This window comes from Choloepus didactylus, chromosome 15, assembly GCF_015220235.1.
Source record: "Choloepus didactylus isolate mChoDid1 chromosome 15, mChoDid1.pri, whole genome shotgun sequence".
In the NCBI taxonomy this organism is placed as follows: Eukaryota; Metazoa; Chordata; class Mammalia; order Pilosa; family Megalonychidae; genus Choloepus; species Choloepus didactylus.
Window position 1 is genome coordinate 86,362,126 of NC_051321.1, and position 23,176 is coordinate 86,385,301.

At 53.4% G+C, this 23,176-nt stretch overlaps 1 protein-coding gene across 2 annotated transcripts in view; it reads right to left on the reverse strand.

Annotated features, from left to right (window-relative positions):
- Positions 1–717: 717 nt before the first annotated feature.
- Positions 718–23,176, reverse strand: part of ALOX5 (arachidonate 5-lipoxygenase) — a 66,682-nt gene continuing 44,223 nt past the window's right edge. The window contains exons 1-11 of one of the 2 annotated variants that reach the window (XM_037804782.1): positions 21,675–21,868; positions 19,932–20,038; positions 19,012–19,184; positions 14,582–14,728; positions 7,086–7,289; positions 6,334–6,420; positions 3,886–4,064; positions 3,572–3,693; positions 3,026–3,126; positions 2,451–2,621; positions 718–1,382 (exon numbers count right to left, since the gene is read on the reverse strand). In XM_037804782.1, coding sequence (XP_037660710.1) covers positions 1,203–1,382; positions 2,451–2,621; positions 3,026–3,126; positions 3,572–3,693; positions 3,886–4,064; positions 6,334–6,420; positions 7,086–7,289; positions 14,582–14,728; positions 19,012–19,184; positions 19,932–20,038; positions 21,675–21,853 — 1,650 coding nt within the window. In that variant the 5' untranslated portion in view covers positions 21,854–21,868 and the 3' untranslated portion in view covers positions 718–1,202. Of the gene's footprint in view, positions 1,383–2,450; positions 2,622–3,025; positions 3,127–3,571; positions 3,694–3,885; positions 4,065–6,333; positions 6,421–7,085; positions 7,290–14,581; positions 14,729–19,011; positions 19,185–19,931; positions 20,039–21,674; positions 21,869–23,176 lie in introns of those variants that run through there. The other variant, XM_037804781.1, reaches the window with a different exon arrangement.

The window sequence follows — 23,176 nt, forward strand, 5'->3', positions numbered from 1 at the left end:
AGGAACACATGCACACATACCCCCATGTCAGGCTGGCCCTGGGTGCAAGCTTTTTGCCCAGACCGAGCCGCTGGCCAACCATATGGGAGCACCTTCCAGAAACACTGGAGAACCTGCTGACCTGATTCTGAAGCCAGGGGCTGGGAGCGGCATGTGGGGTACATGTGTAGGACGACACGATGAATCCCCAGGCCCAGGCTCAGGCTGGCTCTACTTCATGGGCCTGGAGAAAAAGAATGTTAAAAAAAAAAAAAAAAAGTCATGGCAAGTCTGCTGTCCTAGGAGAAGGCAGCCCCCAGCTGCCCAGACAGTGCCTGGAATCTGTCAGCCAGATGCCTTGTCAGGGGAAAATGATGGGGCAATGGGCTAGTGTCCTCCAGGGGCTCCCATTCTAATAAACAGAACACAGGGAAGGTCAACCACAGAGGGCCAGACAAACTCCCGGGGGACAAGCTCTGTCTGGGCAGTCAACAATGCCTTCCCAAAGGGGGTGACATTTGGGATGTGTTCTGAAGAAAGAGTAGGAGCTGTTTGGGCCAAGAGGAGGGAAAATGAAACTTCTATTCAGATAAATTCAGGGTGTGGCAATTTTGCCTAGATGGAATCATAATAATTATGGCTTATTTTGGGGGTGGGTAGGTGATCTCTTTGGGGTGTTTGAAACGCTGCATGTGGAAAGAGACCTGATTCAAAAGAACTTATTTTTATGACAATGGATTCTTAATTCACTCAACAAGAATTTATTTGGGCACCTGCAATATGCAAGACATTGGACTAAGCATAAATAGAACAGAAAAATACATCAAATCTAACAAGAACAAATTATCTCTCAGTCATCATCCTGATCTGCCGTTGCCCGGGTGTGGAATCACGGAGATTGGGTGGGAAGAGGGCAGGAAGCTACGCCATACTGCCTGTGTGGCAGGGTTGGAACAAAGTCTGGGACTTACTGAAGACAGAGGGACAAATGAGGAAAAGGTACTGGAGCTTTGCTATAATGTCACCCAACCCTTTGACTTAAAGCAACCCCCCCGGGGTCAGAGAGGGTCATTCCCAGGAAGCCAGGCAGGGCCCCTGGGAGGAGCGAGCTGCTCCCATGTTCTGCACACCCCCAGTGAGCCTGCACAGTGGCTGCAGTCTGGAGACCCTGCCCAGCCAGGAGAAGCTTCCAGAGGGAGAGCTCCCGCACCCTGGTGAGCGGCTCATATGGCCACGCTGTTGGGAATCCGGTCTGGAGACAGGTAGTAATAAGGCAGCTTCTTGTTCTTGTTGCGCTGGGCGATCTCGTTGACGATGGTGTCCAGGTTCTTGCGGAATCGGGCCATGGCCTCCTTCACTGGCTTCTCAATGAAATGCTCCTCTGGGTACATGCCCAGAAACAGCTGAGGGCCCGACATGACAGACAGACAGACAGACCAGTTACCCTGAGCCGGGGCCACTCGGACTGACAGGCCTTGTCCCAGGCCCCAGGGACAGGGATGTGCCCCTCCGGGGGCTGAGGGAGGCAGCATGTTTCCCTCCCCATCCCCACTGCGGGAACCCACAGCAACCCATCGGCATTGCCCAAGAAGCAAATACCGCCCCCACCCCAACTTTCCTTAAGGAGATCTCAGGGGCTGGGACCTCATCTACAAATGGGAAAACAGGATGGGTCTAAGTGTGTGTAAGGATGCAAGGAAGCGTGGAGGCTGTTTGTGGTCCTAGCTGTGCCGGGATGTGGCCACGGTGACAACTTGGCCCTGTCCCATCAGCACTTGGGGCTCCCACCAGGAGGCACCCCTATCCCCAACACCCCCCCATCCCCTGCAGCCATGGGGACCCCTGCAGGATGGAAGTGGGAGGGGGCTGTCTTGGGGGTGCTGTGCTCAGCTGCACTCTAGTACAGGGGTCTGCAAATTAGAACTAAACATGTCTTTAAAAAAAAAAAAAAAAAAAAAGATGGACTTGTTAAAATTGGAAAGTTCCACACCCAGGGCTGGAAAGGGTGAGAGAAATACCATGCACTATTGATGGGATTTTGGATTTAGTTTTGTGGGGGCCAATTCAGTCCCAACCAAGAAATTCCTCAACTAGGAATGTATCCTCCTGTCATCCTGAACACACGTGCAAAGATACACAGACAAAGGATGTCAGTATTCGGTTAAAAAAGGCAGAGGGGCATGAAAATGTCTGCAAGGACCACCGGGATCTTCCTAGTTGTTTCCTTTGGGCGCCTTCTGGCGGCAGAGGGGTGGGCTGCCCGCATGAGTGTCCCCCAGCACCCTGCGGTGACTGAGTGGGGGGCTGGGCCCTCCGGGTTCCTGCCCCTCCCTCCCGCAGAGCTCTCGGCCCCGTCTGGAGCCTGGGACGTCAGGATTCCTGGGGGGGGCAGGGGTCCCGAATGAGCCCCGAGCCACTGAATTCTGAGGGTGCGCAATGGGTCACCGGGGCCCGCGGGGAGGGCGCCTCACCTCGTTCTCCTGGAACTGGCTCAGCGCCCACACCGCGCCCAGGTGCCAGCAGGAGCGGCCGCGGTCGGGCAGCGTTTCCACGATCTGCTCGATGGTGACCACGCCCTTGGCCGTGGGCGGCGGGGCCCGCATGGTCGGGGGTGCGTTGGGGATCCAGGAGCACCAGTCGTACTGCGGGGACCGCACGAGCCCGCGTGGGCGGCCGGAAAACCCCGCAGCCCTCCAGCCCCGGGGGGAGCGGCTGGCCTCGGGGCGCCTCGGGCCTGGGGGGGGCTCTGCGCGCCGAGAGCGGTGACCCCCCCCCACCCCTCTACCCGCCCTCCCAGCAGGAAGACCCGCCCAGGCTGTCAGAGGGGAAGGGGCGCGGTGTGTGGGGCGGTCCCCCGACGCCGTGGGTCTCGGCGGGAGGTGGGCGTGGGGGGGCTGGGAGGGGCTCCGGGCAGGGGTGGGGAGGGGTGGACTCCGGCTCAGGCCCCACCTACTGCCCCACCCCGTCCCGCCCGCGCCAGGAGCGGGTCCCGGAGACCCAGCGATGGCGGATCAGAAGGGGCCCCCGCCCGCGCCGCCTTCCCTACCTGGCCGAAGTTCACCGCCGCGTGCTGGGCGGAGGCCGTGAAGATCACCACGGTCAGGTACTCCGACAGCTCCTCCCTGGTCTTGACGGACTCGGGGAAGCCTAAGGCAGAGTCCGGAACTGGCTGGCACCTGCCCCTCTGAGCGAGGGACACGGACCGCAGACCCCCCTGTCGCTGCCTCCTCGCGCAGCGGGGCCCAGCCCTGGGTAGGGGCAGGGAGCCTGCCGGGGGCCCAGGATTGCCGAGACTCTGGGGCCGGAGTATGGGGGGCGGGGAGCCATGTGTCGGAGGTGGGCCCAGGGTTCCTGATGTCTGGGACGCGCTCTCAGGGGCTGCCAGGTAGGCACTGCCTCTGGGGAGACTCCACGAGGCCACGTGGGCGGCCAGGGCACCCCTGGGCTGGGGAGACTCAGGCCCTGCACCAAACACTAAAGGGGGTGCGGGGAGGGGGGGGGACGGTGTGTGTGAGGGGCCCGAGTGGTCCAAGAAGGTCAAGGTGAAGGGAAGAGCAGAAGAGCGGGCGACTGGGCGGTGGGGGGGTCCTACCCGAGGCCTTCCTGCCCCGCATGCCATACACATAGACGTCCATCACGAAGTCCTGCAGCTCCTGGTCCTCCACCACCACCTGGTCGCTCTCGTAGTAGATGCCCACCACTTCGGTCGTGAACCTGGCTCGGGGGAGGGCCCCATCGGTGATGCTGTCACTTGCCCCACCCATGTCCGGGCTCAGGGCTCCCCATGGAGGTCCCCATCCTTCAACAAGGAAGGCCTGACAGCAGAGCCCCCCCTGACCATCAGCCCCCCTCCAGCCCCTGCCCCCGTCCCCTGCACAGGCCCGCGGGTCCCCAGCCCACGCTCACTTCTGGATGGCCTCCCACACCAGGAGCCCATCGTCCCGGTAGAAGTAGTAGGGGATGTCTTCCTTGTTGTCCATGCCCCGGGCCGCGATGGCCTCCGGGAAGTGCAGGGAGCAGTAGGTCAGGCCCTGCATGGCTCGCTGCACCATCTGCACGTGCCCACCGCCCCCGGTGGCGTTGGCCTGGAGGGGAGGAGAGAGCACATGGGAGGAGAGAGCGCATGCGCGGAGCCGCTGCTGCCCCAGCTGTTCAACCCCGTAGCACCACCGCCTCCCCGAGAAACTACCCCAGGGCGGAGTGGTGGCTCAGAAGGTGGGGGCGCGCCCATGTCCAATCCCATGAGAGCAGACTGAGGGTGGCCAAGTGCGAAGGGCAGCCAGGGGAAGAGGCTCCAAGGCTCCTTCTGAAGGGCTGCCGGCTGGTGTGGAAGTGGGCTGGTGTGCCCAGAGAGCGGGGGGTGGGCACCTGCAGGAGCAAGTCATGAGCCCGTGTCCCTCCGGGCAGAGGAGCCCTAAGGCCTGGTCTGGTTCCCAGGCGGAAGGGTGTCCAGAGATTGAGCACCTGGTGGGCTAGAAAAGTACAGAAAGTCGTCCCTGAGGCCCCAACGGCAGGGCAGAGGGCCTACTGTGTGTTCAGCGAAGGCTGGAGCAGGCACAAGAAGGGATCTGGGACCTCCTTCCAGCTGCAGAGGTGTGGACATGCACCCAGAGACACATGCACTTAAGCACACACATGCAGACAGATGGACACACATATACGTGCACAGACACCCCAACAGACACATACGCACACATACAGGCACACACTCACATATACACGTGTCCACAGAGTGCACACATACACATGCATGCATGTGCATGAGTGCACCCAACAGACACGTGCACACACATGTGGACACACACATGTCCCACACAGTGCACACCTGCATATATGTGCACACATGCACACCCCAACACACACATATGCAGGCACAGACATACATACACACACATGCCCCACAGTGCATGCATGCACAGGCATGCACACATAGCCATGCATACACATGCACATGCGTGTGCACACCCAACAGACACATGCACACGTATTCAGGCATAGCATGCCCCACACAGTGCACACATGTGCAGATGTGCACACACAGCACACCCCCAACAGACACACACATGCATAGGCATACATACAGACACATCCCACATACTGCACACATGCACACACACACACATGCACAGACTGGCACGCATACATGTGCACATGTGTGTATACCTCCAACCACACACACACACATGCACACTTACACATACATTCCACATAGCACACAGGCACACATAAACATGCCCACATGTGCACACACCCCCAACAGACGCAGGCACATACACTCACATGTACATGCATACATCCCACATATTGCATACATACATGTTCACACACATGTGCACACCCCAACACACATATGTCCCACATAGTGCACACATGCACAGACATACACACACATTCACTCCCCCAACACACACATGCAGGCACACAAGTAAACACATGTCCCTCACACATGCATGCATGTGTGCAGTGCCTGCACATGCAATGCATGTATACGCGTGTGCTCATATGCACAAAAGACACTTGTGCATATGCACACGGGGCTGGCTGGGCAGCCAGAACCTCAGAATTTTCCAAGGATGCCTTGGGAGCTGGGGTGCCAGAGACGAGTTCATGGCAGCCATGTGACCCTGCCAGAGCGGCCCCAGCGTTTTCTATAGGATTCCACAGTTTAAAGAGAAAGTCTGAGAGTGTGCACGTAACTTTTGAGTCCCCGAACCCATTTTGGCCTGAGGCTCCCTCCACCCCTGTCATTTCCAGGTATATGAGATATGAGATCTCCTTCCCAGCTTCAGATTAACTTCTGTGGCCTGCTCACCTGGCCCCGATGGGAGGTGACCTGAGTGGGAAAGGAGGACTGTCTGGGGCGAGGGCTGACCCGAGGGTCCCGGCTTGGTAAAGCTGCAGTGCAGTCAAAATGGGTGGGCTGCTGCCTGAGAGCGTTTGGGGGTGGCTGGGTCGGGACCTGAGGCCCTGTGGGGGGGGCAGGTTAGGAGCACTGGGGGCCTGGGAAGGCAGAGGGTGGCAGGCTGTGCTCAGAGTGATGGGCAGGCCCAGGCCAGGGACAATGGGGAGTACAGGAGGTCACCGAGCCCTGAGGAGCGGGTGTCAGAAGGGGGATCCCAGAGGGTGGGAGGGGGCAGTGCATGCAGAGGTGGAGGGCATGGAAGGGGCTGCTGATTGGCCACAGAGCCTGGGGGCGCACCAAGCCCGTGCCCCCCAGGTCCTCTCCACAGGGCTGCCAGGGGCCTGGTCCCCGAGCCCCTAGGGATAGCTGCAGGCCGCTGAGGTTCTGAGGAGTGGGTGCCAGCTTGGTAGGGCTCTTGGGGGAACGGGAGTGTGGGGGGCTGGGGGGCCTACCTTGTCAAAGAGGCCGTACTCGCAGATGAGCTGCTCACGGGCCTTGGTGTTGATGGCGATGGTGAACCGCACATGTGCCACCAGGAGCTGGGTGGAGTGAGGGGCACCTCAGGAGGACTAGGGGGGCACCACCTCCAGGCCCCCCGGACCCCCTCGGTGTCCAGTCCCACCCCGGGCCGCCATGGAGGGGTGCTGCTCGGGCCCAGGGAGGACGCACAGGCCTGGGGGATGCAGCTTTGGTGTTTCGCACTAACCCTGTTCATGAGAACCTGTAGAGTGCTGGGCTTTGACCTGGCACCGTTTTCAGTGCTCTGGAAGTAACTGCTGTCTCCATCCTCACAAACCCTCTGAGGGAGGCATACTATTGTGGCCCGAGATGAGGAAACTGAGGCACGCAGAGGTTATGTTTCACCCAGAGCCTGCAGTCACCCCGGGGGCCAGTGCTGGCAGAGTTTGGAACAAGTGCCAGAGGAGGTCAGACAACTTGGACCAGCTGAGGGCCACACTCAACTCATCTGCCTTCTCGAGCCTTTCCCCTGGGCCAGCCAAGCCCCCAGGAAGCCCCAGGCTTTCTTCATCCTGCAGCCCCGGGGTGGGGGGCACAATCGCCTCCCTGAGCATCTCTCCAGGGGTCCCTCTCTGCCCACCACACCCAGCCACAGCGCCCCCTTGTGGGGATCTTCCCCCTTCTCCCCCATTTCCCCCACAATCTGATGGTTTCCCCCACCAGGTGAGGCAGCAGCTCGCTGTACCTTGAAAATAGGGTGCACGGCAGGCAGCTGGCGGTACATGGCGATGCCGAAGACCTCGGACACAAGGTGTGTGCGCAGAAGGTGGGTGATGGTCTGGTGGATGTGGAAGTCACTGGAGCGCACCCAGATTTTGGCCAGAAGCCAGTCATAGTTTGCGTCCGAAGGGAGGAATATGGGGTTCTCATCTCCTGGGACTTGGTTGAGCTGATATGTTGCAGAAAGAAAACACATGGCAATATTTTGCTCCAGACCAAAGCTGTTGGAGAGCCAGGCCTCCTAGGAAATTCCAGAATTTCTAAAATAGAACCTTTCAAATCATGAGAACAGCATGGAGAAGGGTAGAGGGCCTGGGGTTCAAACTTCCAGCCCCAGCGACATTGTTCATCACCTGGGGGACCCTGGACAACTTACTGAACCTTTCTGAGCTCTGCTTTCATCATCTGCAAATATGGGATATTATTGCTCACCTCCCAGGTTTATTATGGGGACCGAATAAGTCAGCATAAGGGACAATCACATTTAGGTGCTTACAGTGTGTTCATGTGTCTGCCATGACCTGAAGCAAGGAGGAATTCCTTCTCCACCGGCCCCGCTTGCTTCCTTGGACCTGCTCCTCAGCATTTGCCTCCCACTTCTCTTACTGCCTCCCCCCACTCTTCCACCGTATCCCTTCCCTGAGTATCCTGGCACTCCTGTTTTCTCGCCTCCTCTTGCTCTTGAAGATACCCTCCTGTTCCCAGGCCCTAGGACCCCAATTCCAGCTCTGCAGCTCCGACTATCCCCAGTCTCAGACCTCTAACTAGTGGAGGCTCAACTTGCCTCCCCCTCGTCTTCCTCTTTCCAATTTCAGCTCTACACTGGGGAGTTTCTAAATTGCCAATCTTGTCATGCCAACCTCCTCTTTAAAAACTTTGTTTTCTCTTAAAGCCTAAAAAATAATGTCGCCAAACTCCAGGGTGTGGCCGCTGATGGCCTCTCCAGAAGTATCCCTACCTGCCTCAGCCCCCAACGCCTCTTCTCCAGCTTCGCCCAGGACCACAGCCTCTCACGGCCGCCGCGTCCTTGTCTGTGCCAGGCACAGTGTTAGCACCTGACATGCGTGGCCACGTGAGCCCGAAAGGAAGTGTTTTCGCAACCCCATCTTTTATGTCAGGACACGTAGCCTCAGAGGAGTGGACATTTAAGAAGAGATCTGAGTTGTCCAGACAAGAGCAGAAGAATGTGGAGGACAGTGTTCCAACACGGGTGCAGGGAAGGGGCTGGTTTCGACTCCAGGAGCATGAAGAGACAAGAGACTCTATTAGAGCAGAATGAACAAGGGGAGGAGTTTCCAGAGACAAGGTGAGTGAAGTCGGAAAGGGCCAGGTCATGGTTGGGCTAGGCATTTTGGATTGTCTTTCTTTTCCTTTAAAACAGAGCTATCCAATAGAAATATAATGCAAGCCCCCCCCCCACTCCATATGGAATTTAAAATTTTCATGAATGAATATATGATGATGATTTTCCTGTGACCTTTTGGCTAGAGTATGATCTCAAGTTGTTTGGTCAAACACTGGCCTGGGTATTATTGGAGGGTATTCCATAGATGGAATTTGCATCTACCATCAGTTGATTTAATCTACAACCAACAAGGGAGATTGCCCTGAGCAATGTGGGGAATCTCTTCAGCCAATCAGTTGGAGGTCTTAAAGGCCAGAACTGAGGGTTTCAGAGGTCAGAAGAAGAATTTCTAACTCTACATAAACATTGGATCTTGCTGGAATTTCCAGCCAGCCTCCCCTGAGGCATTTGAACTAAGGACTTCGGTATCCCTTTATTGGAGTTTCCAGCTAGTGGCCTGCCCTATGGAGTTACACTTGCCAACCCCCATGACTGTGTGAGCCAATTCCTTATAATAAATGTCTTAATATCTATAACTGCATCACCTATAGCTATGTCATCTTAACTACTTCTATATTCTGTTGGTTCTATTTCTCTGGAGAATCCCTATTAATACTCTCTAAAAGGAAAAGGTGAAATTAATGTTAATAATATAATTTTTTGTTACCCTGTACATCCAGAATGCCATTTCAACATGAAATGAATATAAATTAATGAGATATTTTATGTTATTATTTGTTATTCTAAGCCTTCGAGACCAGGTGTGTAATAACACTTAGAGCAGGTCTTGGTTTGGACTCACCACACCTCAAGTGCTCGTGGCCCCGTGTGGGATGAGCAGCAGGCTCAGGTCCTGCTCACCTGGGGGAGAGGCCCATGTCGGGAGGAGTGGTGGGCAGAGCTGGACCTTCATGGTAGGTTTATTTGCTTTTTTTATGTATTTTTGCATTAGTTGTCAAAATGTAAATATCAGGTAATTTCACATAAAAACTTGGATTGCCAGAATTTCTTTAATTAGGTCTGGGAACTCTGAACCCCCGTTTGCACAGAACAGAACTCTCCTGCAATTGAGCTGCAAACTGGCCCTTTTAGAGAGTTCCAGCTCCCGGGTTCCCCACAGCCCTCCTTCCCCACATACTGTACACGTTTGATGGCCCCTCGGGCCTTCCAGAGTCTGATTCTGGGTCCCGCCTCCCGCGGCAGTGAGACGAGAGCCAGCCTGGGATCCCCGCCAGCTGCTCTGTCTGTGCTGCCTCGTTTAGTCCTCACCCTCGCCCTGCAAGGCAGGAATTCCCACCGCTCTCATTTTGCACAGGGGGAAACTGAGGCCTGTGTGGCTGAGCAGCTCTCCCGAGCCACAGGTAGGTCTACAGCTGACTGTGGTAGGTCTACAGCCCCAGGTCAACTGTGTCACACCAAGGAGCATCCTCCACGGCTGTGCCTCTGTGTTTTTCCCCATCCTCACTGCTAGTCCACATCCTCACTTGCTGTTCCCCTTGAACCCTGCCCCGGCCTCACGGTCACTTCCAACCTGGGCCCCCCACCCCCCACCCCCCTGCACACCTGGGACCTCAAGCTATGCTGGGAGAGTCCAGAACATGCCCTGAACAGCTAGGTGGCTTTGTTTCTTAAATGTGGTGTTTGGGTTTAAATTTTGGTTTCTGATTTTTTTTCCCATATGTTGACTGTCCATTTAAATACCCTCTCCTATTAATTGCCTATTTACAGCCTTTGCACATTTTTTTTCTCCTATCAGGGTATTTGTCTTTTTGTTATTCATGTGAGGGAGTTATTTGTATAATTTAGATATCCACCATTTATCTGTTAGTTGGGTCACAACTAATTTACCCTTCTATCCTTTGCTTTTTGGCTCTGTTTCTGGTGTATTTGGCCATTTGATTTATTTTTAATTACGTTATTCAATGTGCCCGCCTGCGTTAGTTTGAAGCTGTTATGCACCCCAGAAAAGGCCATGTTCTTTTAATCCATCCCTGTAGATGTAGACCTATTGTGGGTGGGACCTTTGGGTTAGCTGTTTCAATTTGAGATGTGATCCTGCCCATTCAAGGTGGGTCTTACTCCTTTTACTGGAGTCCTTTAAAAGAGATGAAATTAAGAGAAGCTTACAGAGAAAAAAGCCCCGGAGAAGCTGAGAGAGGAAGTCACTGAAGCCAGACACTGAAAGCAACAAAGCCTGGGAGAGGACGAGAAGACTCCAGCCATGTGCCTTCCCATGTGACAGAGGAGCCCCAGATGCTGTCAGCCTGTCTTCAGAGAAGGTATCATCCTGTTGATGCCTTGATTGGGACATTTTCATGGCCTTAGAACTGTAAATTTGTAAGTGAATAAATCCCATTGTAAAAGCCAATCCATTTCTGCTATATTGCATTTAAGCAGCTTTAGCAAACCAAAACATCATCTTTTCCTTTGTAACTTCTTAGTTTCCTGTTTTTGCTTTAAAAAGTCTCCTTAATCCCACATTATATATTGTTCTCCTAAATTTTAAATTGTTTATACATTTAAATCTTTACTTCCTCTGCTGTTTGTTTTTGTAAATGGCAGGACATATAGGGTACAATTTAATTTTTCCGTTTTGCAAAAGCAGTTGCGAGAGCACCCATTAAATGCCATCATTTTATACCTGGTTGAAAAATCACATTGTCATATATGAATTCCTGTGTATTGGGGCCTGTTTCTGGACTCTTCCTCTGACACTGTCCTACCATTCTATCTGTTTTCACACAGTGCAATCTGCTTTGAAGAGTGACTTACAATGCCCCTTAATATCCAGCAAGGAAAGGCATCCCCCTTTTTCTTCTTCAAAGATTTTGTGACTCTCCTTAAACAGTTCTTTTTCCATATGAATCTTTAAATTCATGTATTTGGTTTTCTCACCCTTTCCCCTCCAAAAGGGAGAAAACGTGATTGAAAATTTAATTGGAAGTGTGCTAAGTTTGTATAATGTTTAGCAGAAATGACATTTTTATGATACAAAGTTTTCTTATTCGATATCAAAGCATGTGTTCTTATTTTAAAATAATTAATTTTACATCCTTTACAATGATTTTATAGTTTTATTTATATGGGCATTATATTTTATTGTTGGCATGGAGAAAAGTTATTGATTTTTTGAAGAGTATATTTAGCTAGATGTTTTGCTAAATGAACTTTTAAATTCTAGTAGCTGTTTTTTTTTAAAAAAAAATTGTCTCAGGTTTTTTAGGCCCATCATCATATCATCACCAGAAAAGATAGTTTTCACTGTTCTTTGACAGTATTCTCATTATTTTATTTTCTTGTTCTATCACATGGGCTAGAACCTCTAAAACAATGTTAAATTAAAGTAGTGGGATCAGTATTCCTTTCTTATGATTTTTGATGAAAATGTCTTTAGGGTTGCACCTTTTAAATGTTTGCTGTCTTTATATCATATGTACATCAGTACCTTCAATTACTATTTTAATTTTTATTAACATGGCTACTAAATGTTATTGCATTATGTACCCTTGAGGTGTCAACTGGTACAATCAGAAGATTTTTCCTTATTGGTGTAAGGAGTTATGCTGGTATCATTCTTGATTTTGAAACATCTGGAAGAAACTGTACTCGATTATAACATAGTCATTTCTTACACTGCTGCATCCAATGTGCTAACCTCTTTTTAGAAGTTTTTGAAGTCTCTATTTGTAAATTAGGTTGCCTGCAGCTTTCTTTTCAGGTTTCAGCACTAAGGTTTTGCAGGTGTCACAGAATTAATTTGGGGGCTGGTAGAAATCAAAGAGCACTGGAAACATCTGCTGTCAAGGGGGAATGACACCCAGCTGTGCATCCACGAGCCTCTTGCCAGGCTAGACATTTAATCAGCATTGAGAGAAATTGGTCTCTTTACATTTTTTACAATCTTTTCTAGTAATTTATATTTTGTGAAGTTAGTATTCATTTCTGGTAGCATTTCAGATTTGTGCCATGTAACTGCTCTCCTTTTTACCTGTAATTATATCTCCTTTCTTATCCCTGTCTTGTACATTTTTGCACTCTTTTTTCTTCTTTCATCAGAATGGAAAGGGGTATTTACCTATTTATTTCAGGTATATAGATTTTTTTTCCTTAAACTTAGTTGGAAATAACTTCAAGTTTACAGAACAGTTGCAAAAATAATTCAAAACTCCATACAGAGAACTCCAGCCTCACGCCCTATGTCAACCCCAGACCCCCAGATATTTAGTTTTTTGGACTTCTGAAAAGGACCCGAGTTTGGATTTATCATCCTCCAGCCCTCCTTTGCATGGGTCTTTAAGGTTTAGGAGAGGAAAGAGGCTCGGGAACATCCCACAAGTTGCCCAGGCCCACAGCAAGTGGCAGAGCTCGAACTTGGCCCAGGCCCGAGTCCAGGCTCGTCTGGCAGACCCCGGGTGACTTGTGGTCTCAGAGCCAATGCCATGGGTGGGAAACAGCCCTCTCCTGTGACCTTCTAGCTCCGTTTTACTTCTCTTACATCACCATCACTTGTCGTAGGCACAGGGCTTCTCCCGTGACAGGCTGGGGACTCCTTTGGGGAGAGGTGCCTCCATCTGCTTGTTTGGTGTATTGGGGGAAGCAGGGACTCTGGAGCTGGGCAGCCTGGCTCGACTGTGTGCACTTGTGCCTCAGTTTCCTCATCTGCATAAAATGATCAATACCAGTGGTGCCCACTGACCTTGCCGTGCCTACCTGCTTCGCTTGTGGCCCAACGGGCTCCAGAATCCAGAATCTGGGGGATTCCAGCTGTGTGTAGATTTCATCATGTGGCCTGCCCACTGGGTCTGGGGCAGCACAGTCTTTTAGAATCAACCCGATTAATTCATAATCCCTAAGTGGGACCCTACAGTTGTTTTAATTCACATTCCCCTGACCACTGGTGAATTGAGCCTCTTTTCGTTTGGGGATTATCCATGTGCATCACTTCTTTTTTGAATTGCCAATTTCTATGCTTTAGTTTTCTATGGGGTTCTTTGTTTTATTAATTTAAAGGTGCTCTTCAGTATTAGAATAGTGGCCATTTGTTATATGTATCACATCTATCATTTGTCTTCTGTTGCTTTTGCACATAGAAGATTTTTGTTCTTTATTATTTAACCATGTGCATTGTTTTCCTTTCTAACCTGCACATTGACACTGAATGGGATCCAGTCTCCCAAAAGCCTCTCCTGTTGGCTCAGGACAGGTTTTGCCACCAACAAATTTGCTGACAACTTTTGACGAACCTTGCAGTCTTCAGGATCTTTTAGATTTCAGAAGAGAGGGTAAGGAACTGTGCAGACCAGCCCTTGAAACAGAATGGTGCTTGCCAGGGATAAGTGCTTGATAAATGCCCATGGTTGTTATGTCCGGAGTACCCAGAACTTGGCTCACGGCTGACACCTGTTCCCCTGGGGGGCCCTGCTGCAGCCCTTCCCCTCAGCCCCCATGCACCCAGGCTCCTGTCCGGTCCTGCCCTCACTGCCTCTAGCTCCTTCCCCATAAGGCATGTCTGGGAGCTGGGTCCTCTTCCGTGCTGTCTTGGTGCCAGCTCCCCCAGCATTGCGGCAGGCTGGTGCTCTGAGGATCGCAGAGGGCGGCTGGGAGTGGGGAGAGATGGAGTCTTGAGCCCTGCCTGCTGCTTCTCCCAAAAGCCTCCCCTCTTGCTTCCTGCACCACGTCCTGGGTGGAAACAAGAACCTGGGGACACTCAGGAGGCAGCAACCCCAGGACAGGTGCAGCCCCTGACACCAGCCCCGACGGTGACCTGCAGGTGCCTCCGTCTCCAGCTCAGCTCACAGTTTCCTTCACCTGCCTGGCCCTGTCGGTGTCCACCCCAGCGCCCCTCGCCCTGCCACGGGTCTGTCAAAGGCATCCTGGGGACTGCAGCCTTTTTGCACCCTGGGGAGACAGCCCTTCCCATGGCCGGGATACAAAGGCATCGAACACAGTTTCTTGTTTTCCTGTCTGCCTGGCACAGCCCTGTCGCTTCAGGCACCCCTTCCTGGTAGTTGTAAGGAGAGCTGCCTCCTCCTGCTGAAGGGGCCCCCATTCCTCAAGGACCCCCATTCCTCGAGGGTCCCGGGGCCCAGGGAAGGGGCGGGGCCAGGGATACCTACCTGGATCGCAATGGGGACGATCTTGTTCGCCAGATTCTTATACAGCAAGCAGATGGGGGCAGCCAGGAACTGGAGGGTGCATGGGTCTGTTTTGTTGGCATCGATACCATCCAGCAGCTCATAGTCCACGATGAAGATGTTCCCTTGCTGCAGGAGGAAATATGCCCCGATCAGTTTCAGCCAGAAGTGGACCCCAGAATCAGGCCCCGTGGGGGAGCACAGGCAGCCTGCAGAGCACCCCAGAACCTCAGTGGAGTTCTGAATTTATTGGGTTTTTTTTTTTTTTTTTTTGTCCTCTGACTCAAGGGCTGATGTTAGGCTAATCAGAACCACAAAGGCATTTTCATGGGTTTGGGCTGTTTTCGAACGGACAGTGGCCAATTCTGCATTTACTGTACCTGAAACCGGTTTAGTCCTCATGAAAGATGCTAAAGACCACTCAGGCTGGAGGTTTAATAATAAGAAAGCAGAGTTTAGATGAATAGATGAAGGAAGTCAAATATCAAGGAGGCGTGCTGTAAGAGTCCACTCAAGCTGAGGCAGTCTGGGTGTCACGTGTCAGAGTCAGGATAAGGGTCGCCCTTGGGAGGAGGCTGGAGGGGTTTGGGTGATCTGTGGGGCGAACTCAGCTTGTGGGAAGGCACTGAGCTTGCTTACACTCATGCTGCACGCCCTTTTCTGTAGTTATTACACGCCCGTTGAAAATGAATGTGGCGGTGATCTGGGGAAAATGGAAAGCTGCCCTTTCGAAACTACACTTTGTATCCTTGGTGAGTGTTTAGTACAGCAAGGCTGACCGTGAGCAGAATAGGTGGGAGGCAAGGGGCCCTGTTTCTGAAAGCTTTTTGCTTTTTTTCTCAACCACGTTATGACAAAGGGGTGGTGGGTCAGAGTTGGGCAGAAGCGGCAAAGTTAGGAGGGATGGGTCAAAAGACGTCAAAGGAAACGTGAACGTGTCCACAGCTCTTCTTGGGTGGACAACTGTGCACTGTTAGACTGAATTATATACCCCAATTTAGACACACTCTTAATCTCAATTTGCATTCCTGTGCGTGTGAACCCATTGTAAATAGGACCTCTTGAAGATGCTCTTTGTAATTAAGGTGTTACCCAACTGAATAGGGGTGTGGTACTTACTCCATTACTGGAAGCTTTATGAAGAGAAGAAGCCAGAAGCCAGAAGTTGGAGAAGGCCACACAGGAAGAAACCAGAAAAGTGACAAAAGGAAAGGACATCGCCATGTGATGGGAAAGCCAAGGAACCCCAAGGACTGCTGGCAGCCAGCACCAGAATGCAACAGATTCTGGGAGAAAGCAGGCCTTGCCAGTATCTTGATTTGGGACTTCAGCCCTCAAGACTGTGAGCCAATATGTTCATACTTTGCAGTTTGGAGTTTCTCCAATAGCAGCCTGGCGGACTAAGAGAAGCACATTCTTCACAAACCCCAGCAGGGCTGCTGAGACTCTGTTGCTGTGAAAAGGAGGAGTGGCTTGAGGACAGGAGAGCTGCCCAAAGCTTTTCAGACATGGAGGGTTCTGCACCTGTCCGACAATCAGTAATGAGTTCGGAGCCACCTGAAACCAAAAGATTCCTAGCATCAAGTCTAAGAGTTAGAACAGTCTTGAAGAGTTACAGCAATGGGTCAAAACCAGGAACATGGATCAAAGATCTCTCTTCATTTTCCAACAAATAATTGCCCAGGTAAAGCTGAAAAGGAAACAAAAACTTAGGAGTGTTAGTAGGCCACAAGGTTAACACACATCACTAAGGTCTGTCAAGGAAAGGCAGTACAGATGGCTGTAGAAGTTAAGAAGAATTGTGCTGGTGTGTGTGTGGGTGTGAGTGTGTGTGTGTGTGTAAGAGATGGTGGCAGCGAGGGTCAGAGTCAATGATGGCCACTAGATAATTGTTTTGCAACCAAAGTCACAAGGGAGTGTTGCAACCGTTAGGGAGTGTATTAACACAAAGGAAAGCTGACTGGGGTGACAGGGATGCTTGTGGGGTAAAGACTTCGGCTTTGCCCCAGATGAGGGCTAACCTCTGTCCCCGACTCCTGAGCAGTGACCTGTGAACCCTTGGTTTTCTCAAGTGATAGGAGTGTTTTTGTTATTCCTGGTGGGCCCCTGGGTCCATACCAATGAAATGACCCACAACAGGCCCCTTGGACCACATGATATAGGCCCCACTTCTGGAGCGTGGGGGTCGGGGCCGACACTGAGTTCAGCCAAGTGGGCAATTAACTGATTAGTCACACCTATGTATTGGAGCCTTAATAACTCTGGATAGAAGCACACAATGGGCTTCCCAGGTTGGTGTATCATCACACGCAGATGCCACTACTGCATCCTGAGGACAACGGAGCTTCATGTTTGGAAACCCTCCCAGACTCAGCTCCATGCATCTCTTCCTTTGATGGATTTTCTGTATCCTTTCCCAGGCATAATCCATAACTATGAGTATAACAGCTTTCAGGGAGTCCTCAGTCCTTCCAGCAAATCATTAAACCTCCTCCCTTGCAGAAGACAGTCTGCATGACTGTCTTACAGTTGGGGTCAGAAGGGAGGGTGGTTTCGGTGGACTCTTCCCTCTAACTTTGCAGTCAGACCCTCACTCCTTGCAGTTGGGGTCTGAAGTCTCAAGCGGGCCTGGCAATCTGGAGACTGCCCTTCCCCTTACAGTTTGGCTAACTCTGCAAAGCGCCCTTGACCCATCTCTCTTGGGAGATGGCACAACACTCTGCAGTGATTGTGGTCTCCCTGCCTGGGTGCCAAGGAAGGACCCCTCCTTGGGTGGTTGCTGTTCTGCCCCTTCCAATTCTAGGATTAGGCTTTCCAGGGTCTGTGATTCTGATTTGACATTTGGAACCTAAGCTTCTGAATTGATGTCAATCACACATCCAGCTATTGAACCTGCAGAGAGATACTGGGCTGTGTGTGTGGTTGTTGCTAATTGCCCGAATAGCCTGGTAGGGTCCTGGGACTCAGGAGGGTCCTGGAGGAGAGGGCTGGGACCACCTGAATGGGGGCAGGGCCTTGCTCGGGAGCTGCAACTGAGCAGGTGGCTCTACAGAGCCAAGTGGGCAGGGGTCGGGGCGGGGAGATGTGCCCACAGATGGCACTGCCCGTTCCTCTCTGGTTGGGCACCAAGGGGAAGTTGAGTGAGAAAACCAGGTGAAGGGAAGCAGCAGAAGTCAGCCTAGGTCCCTGGGGGCAGATCAGGATGGGGGTGGGTGGCAGGAAGCCCAGTGCTAGGCCCTTCCCACCAGGAATAACAAAAACACTCCTATCACTCAAGACTGAGGGGAGACTGAGGGCCATTCATGACCTCCAGGCCCTGGCATGGAAGGTGCCAGGCATCAGATCCCACCAGACGCAGGCAGAGGTGGTCTACGCCCTGTCTGTTTCAAAGCCACGCTCATCAGATAGGGCTGATCCGGCAGGTAAGGGCCGAGAATGAGGGCTGGGAGACGGTGAGGGCAGGAGCACAAAACCCCAACATTGTCACGGTTTGCAGCTGTATGTACCCATGAAAAGATCATGTTCTTAAAGCTAGTCCATTCCTGTGGGTGTGAACCTATTTTGGGTGGGACCTTTTGATTAGGTTATTTCAGTGGAGACATGCTTCAGGTGGGTCTTAATACTCTTAATGGAGTCCTTTATAAGAGGATGAAAGACAGAGAAAGACATAGAAACTGAGAGAAAGACACAGAAGACAGAGAGGACACACATAGAAGCTGAGAGAGAAAGCCACAGAGACAGAGCTGGAAGCAACAAAACCTATACGAGTAGGGACAGACCGCAGCTGCCATCTGCCTGGTCATCTGACAGAGGAGTCCAGGTAGCATCTGATATTGCCTCAGTTTGGACATTTTTATGGCCTCAGAACTGTAAGCTTGTCAGCTAACAAATCCCCATTGTTAAAAGCCAGCCCATTTCTGGTACATTGCATTTTGTCAGCTTTAGCAAACTAAAACAAACATTTCTAATTAGAAAGTGAAAAACGCTATCAGTTTTCTCTCTTGTTTTTTGTGCTGCTGCTTTTTCCAGGTTTTTCACCTTGGGCAACAGAATTTGAAGACAATATGTGTCAACAAGCCTCTGTTACATTGTCCAATAAACAACCAAGCCCCAGTAAGTAAATTTAATAAACTACTGATCATATGTCCCCAGACACCAGCATTGTGGAGACGTGTCACCCCCAATTCCTCTTCTGATGTTGCAGGAGACAGTTGGCATAAATGCCCAGGGCCCTTGCAGCACAAACCCCTTGCTGCCAGGAAAAGGGAAGTGGCTACTTCACCGAGAGCAGCTCCTCTTGCCACCAGCCAGATGGAAGAGCCTGGAGATGGAGTCCTGGTGAGCACAGGCCAGCAGGAAGCGGTTTTGGCCCCGAGGGGGGTGACCACGCAATCAGCCAGCCCAGGCCCTACCTCGACCTCCTCTTCCAAGGTGAGCTCCCGCTCCAGGCTGCACTTCACCATCTCCGTGGTCACCGGAAGCTTCTCGGGCAGCTTCATGCACCGCTGGATCAGCACAGGGTTGCATCCGTTCAGGAACTGGTAGCCGAACATGAGGTCTTCTTGCCAGTGTTTCATGACCCGCTCTGGAGGGGAGAGAGAAGCATGGACCAGGCTGAACTCGGGGCGGGGGTTCTGGGTGGGGGTGACAGCCCAGGCTGCGGCCGTCCTGACCCTGGCACGGCACTAGAGTCCCGAGGGCTGGCTGGGCACAGGCTCCACCCCCCACGCGTGTCCCCCTGCCCATCACAGGTGCCAGGCCTCCCGGGGCACCCCTCTTTCAAGAACCCAGGGTCCTTCAGCCCTGTGGGGAGGGACAAGGAGAGGAGGGTTGGAGAGAACCAGGGACAGGTTGGCAAAGGCAGCATTTCCCCCTGTGCTTATCTCAGCCCCTCTTCTTTCTCCAATGGTTTCTGGCTCCTTATCTTTTTGCTGAGGACTTGTCCTTCCTGTGCCGTCTGCTGATTTCTAAGCTATTCCTCTAATCAAATGCTCATCCTAAGGAATGCTGCTTTTAAGATAAGCACTTCCACAACAAGCTAAATCCGCCTTTCCTCTGCTCACAAGCATCATACACGACTCTTGTAAAGAAGAGTTCCTGACATTTTTGAGGCCTTCCATGATGCAGTGAGGCTGAGGGTGGTCTGCCCTGAGTGTCCAAGGAGGACAGACTTCATGAGCGAGGGTAGACAGAGGTGACACACACTGCCCTGGGATGCGGGGCGATACGTGGCTGGGACGGACAGCAGGGCCCGGATGCCATGGCCCCGGATGGGGAAATGGCACCCCTTTGCTCCCCAGCACCACGAGAAGCCCCCCCAGGGCACACCCACCAGAAATAGTGTTGCTGATCTTGACGAAGATTTTCTCGAAGTCGGCGAAGTCGCTCCAGGAGGACTGGAACATATGCATGAAGCGGTTGATGAACAGATTCTCCATCCTGCGGACCAGGGGACAGCATCAGTCCCTCACCCCCAGCCCTGGCCATGCCTCTGCCTCAGAGCCCCTTCTGACCATCGTCTCACTGGGCCTCTCCACACCCCCAGAGCGGCGGGGAGGCTCCCAAGCCTTGTGGAGTCAGGACAGAAGCCACCACCCACACCTGCCAGTCAGAACAGCGAGGCCACCCTCTAGGACAGTCTCTGGTTCCTCTAATTCTGTTCATCCGTGCAGTCATTCATTCATTCATCCATTTCTCCGTGGAATATTTGCAGACCCCCACTTAATGGGCCAGCTCCTTGCAAGCCTCCAAGGACAGGGATGAAGACTTCCTTCCTCCGCAGCTGCCCTCCAGAGCCTCTTGGGGGAAGATGAGCAGCTCAGCCCCTTTGCTTTCTGCCTAACCCTGGTTTCGTGCTTGGTGTTAAGGGGGATGGAAGAGACGTTTCCATCATGACCCAGAAGCACAAAACAAAACCAAGGCAGGAGATCCCTCGATTCAAAATGCAGGCTGCAGGCTGCGGGCGCGAGATCAGAGGTGCTTGAGCAACCCCGGGGAAGGTGCAGGGCCCGGGAGGGGCCTGGGAAAGGTGGAGGGGGGAGGGGTGTCTCCCCAGGCGTCCCTGTAGGACCCAAGCAGGGAGCAGGGCCGAGGTTTGATAATTCCGGCCTCCGCTCGGTGACAGCCTCTGCCTGCGTTTCTCCATCCGCCCCAGCCTGTTTCTGCCCCACTGTCCACATACGCCGCGCGCTCTCCCAGCCTCCACCCCGGCTGCGCCTCTGAGCTCAGGCCTCCCTGCCCTCTTTGTCTTCCCTGCGCCCCGGCTCGGATCCTTGGCACGTGTGGGTCCCGCTGTCTGGGATGCCCGGGGTCCCTTTCCCACTGAACTCAGGGGTGAGTGCGTCTGGAGGGCTCGCCCAGCGAAGATGCGCGCTCCCGGGGTATCCACCCCATCCCCAGGCCCATATACCTCCCGTTCCTTTCCTCTGTTGGTTCGTGCCAAGGCTCAAGTTCAAATTCATTTGCCCTCCTGGCCGACTCTCAGATCTGAAGCACCACCAGGGCAGGGCTGCGGGGCTCGCCACAGAGCCCAGGCCCCCCAGCGCACACCGGGGACTCCCCGTGCAAGGGACTATGTCCGGGGCGCTGCTCCAGGGGCTCCCCGGGGGCTCCCCTTCCGGCCCATCCTACACTGCAAGGTCCGGTCCCCAAAGCAGCAGCCCTGACCTGCCCTGCGAAGGCCCAGCACCCCCAACCCAGTGTTAGGGCCCCCCTCGGATTCATTGCACGGGCACCCTGTTTTCATGGGGAAGGTATGAGAGTCACGAGCCTTCTCACTCCTCAACCCCGGGGCCCAGAGGCGGGGGCTGCCTGCGCGCCTGGCTGGCTGCAGGGTCCAGGGGCCACGATGTCCCAGCCCTTGCACCCCAGACCTCATGGGTGAGGAAGGGCTTTGCATACTCCCTTCTTGGGGCCATCCCGGGGCGGCCACTGCTAAGCGCCTTCCAGCCTTTAGTGGCTCCTTCGGCACCCAGAGCCCTCAGCCCTCCTCCTCCTCCCTGCCTGAGCACCCTGGGACTGAGAACCTTATCTCATGGTGATGCTAGCATCACTCTGGGTGTGAAAAAGGACTTACTTCTGGGAGAGGAGAGGTCTTTCCAGCCGCCGAACGTCCCTGCATACCCTGAGGAGGGCTCCAGCACTTGATGGGCATCCAGGAAAGAGGCCATGTGCCAGGGATGCCCCTGAGGCCCAGGGCTCACCACCCACTCCGGGGACCTTGCAGGGGGATGGGTGTGAGCCACCACTTCGCATGGGTCACAGTTTCCCCAACTGGGTCCTTCTGACCGCAGAGCAGAAGATTCACTCTGAAAATAGGGCTGGGTGTGGCAGTACTAAGAGGAGGTCACTGATCCCGGAAGAAGGCGAGTTAAGAGGAAACACTTGCATGTCATCTAGGAACAAAATACCCCTACATACTTATAGACATCCAGCCTCGAGGACTTCAGAGAGCTGTGATTGCACTAAAGAGCAGACAGCAGCCCAGAGAGGGTGTCTGACTCCCTGGAGGCCACACAGCCAGGTAACGCTAGTCAGCTGGACCCCTGGCCCCTGATCCCACGCCAGGCCGTGTCCCACGTGGAGCTGCTGGTGTGAGGGGGCACCAGCCCTGTGCTGGGAGAGGTGGGAGCTCTTACTTCCTCTACTTCTGCCTGCCCGCCTCCTTCTAATGTCTTCTCCATTTTCCATTCTACAGTTTCACTGTCTGGGGGAAGCCCGGAGCTGGGCAGAGGCTGGCTGCATTCCAGGCAGAGCAGGCGGCTCGGAGGAAGCAAGCCGCCCGAGTTACCCAGAAGCGATGAGGAAACAAAACTGCCCAAGCCGGAGGGCCAGCGGGGACGGCCTCTTTGGCCGGATGTTCTGATATGGCTCAGGCGGGGACTGGCTGAGCCCGGGCAGAGTGGCCAAAGCCGGAGCAGCGGAGGGGGCAGCCGGGCCCTGGTCTGCAGGTTCTCTTCACCCCATCTATTGGGAGCCTGCACTTGGGGTGCACAGTTTCCCACCTGTCCAAGAAGGAGGCTGGACTGGAGGATCTTGGCATCTCCCACACCCACCCTGGCTTCCTGGCCACGTGACCTTAACCGCACTGTGCCTCAGTTTCCCCATCTGTAAAATGAGGACCATGATCATCCCTGGCCCACAGGGTTGACTGAGGCCTCTAGACCATGGGCACCCAAAAAGAGTTGGGCAAACATTAGTGACTGCTACGGTGAACACATTGGGTCAGTATTAAGGGCTGAAGCAAGGCCAGTGGATGAACTGACCGCCCAGTCTGCAGCGCCCCCTTCTCCCAGCGCCTCTAACTCATTCAAACCCTTTCTATCTGTCATGCCCAGTCCACAGAAGAGTCTTCCTGTGAACTCCTCCTCATGGTGCCACTTCTTCCCCCTCTGCCCACCCCCCGAAACTGCTCTCCCTGGGGGCACCGATGACTTTTGAGAAGCACATCCCTGGTGTTCCTAACACCCCCCACCCTCTCTGAAGCACCTGATGCTTTACCCTGCTCTGAAACGTGGCATCCCTGGGACTCTGCTTCGGGAGGTGGCAAAGGTTCAGGGCAGGCCCTGTCTTCGCGGG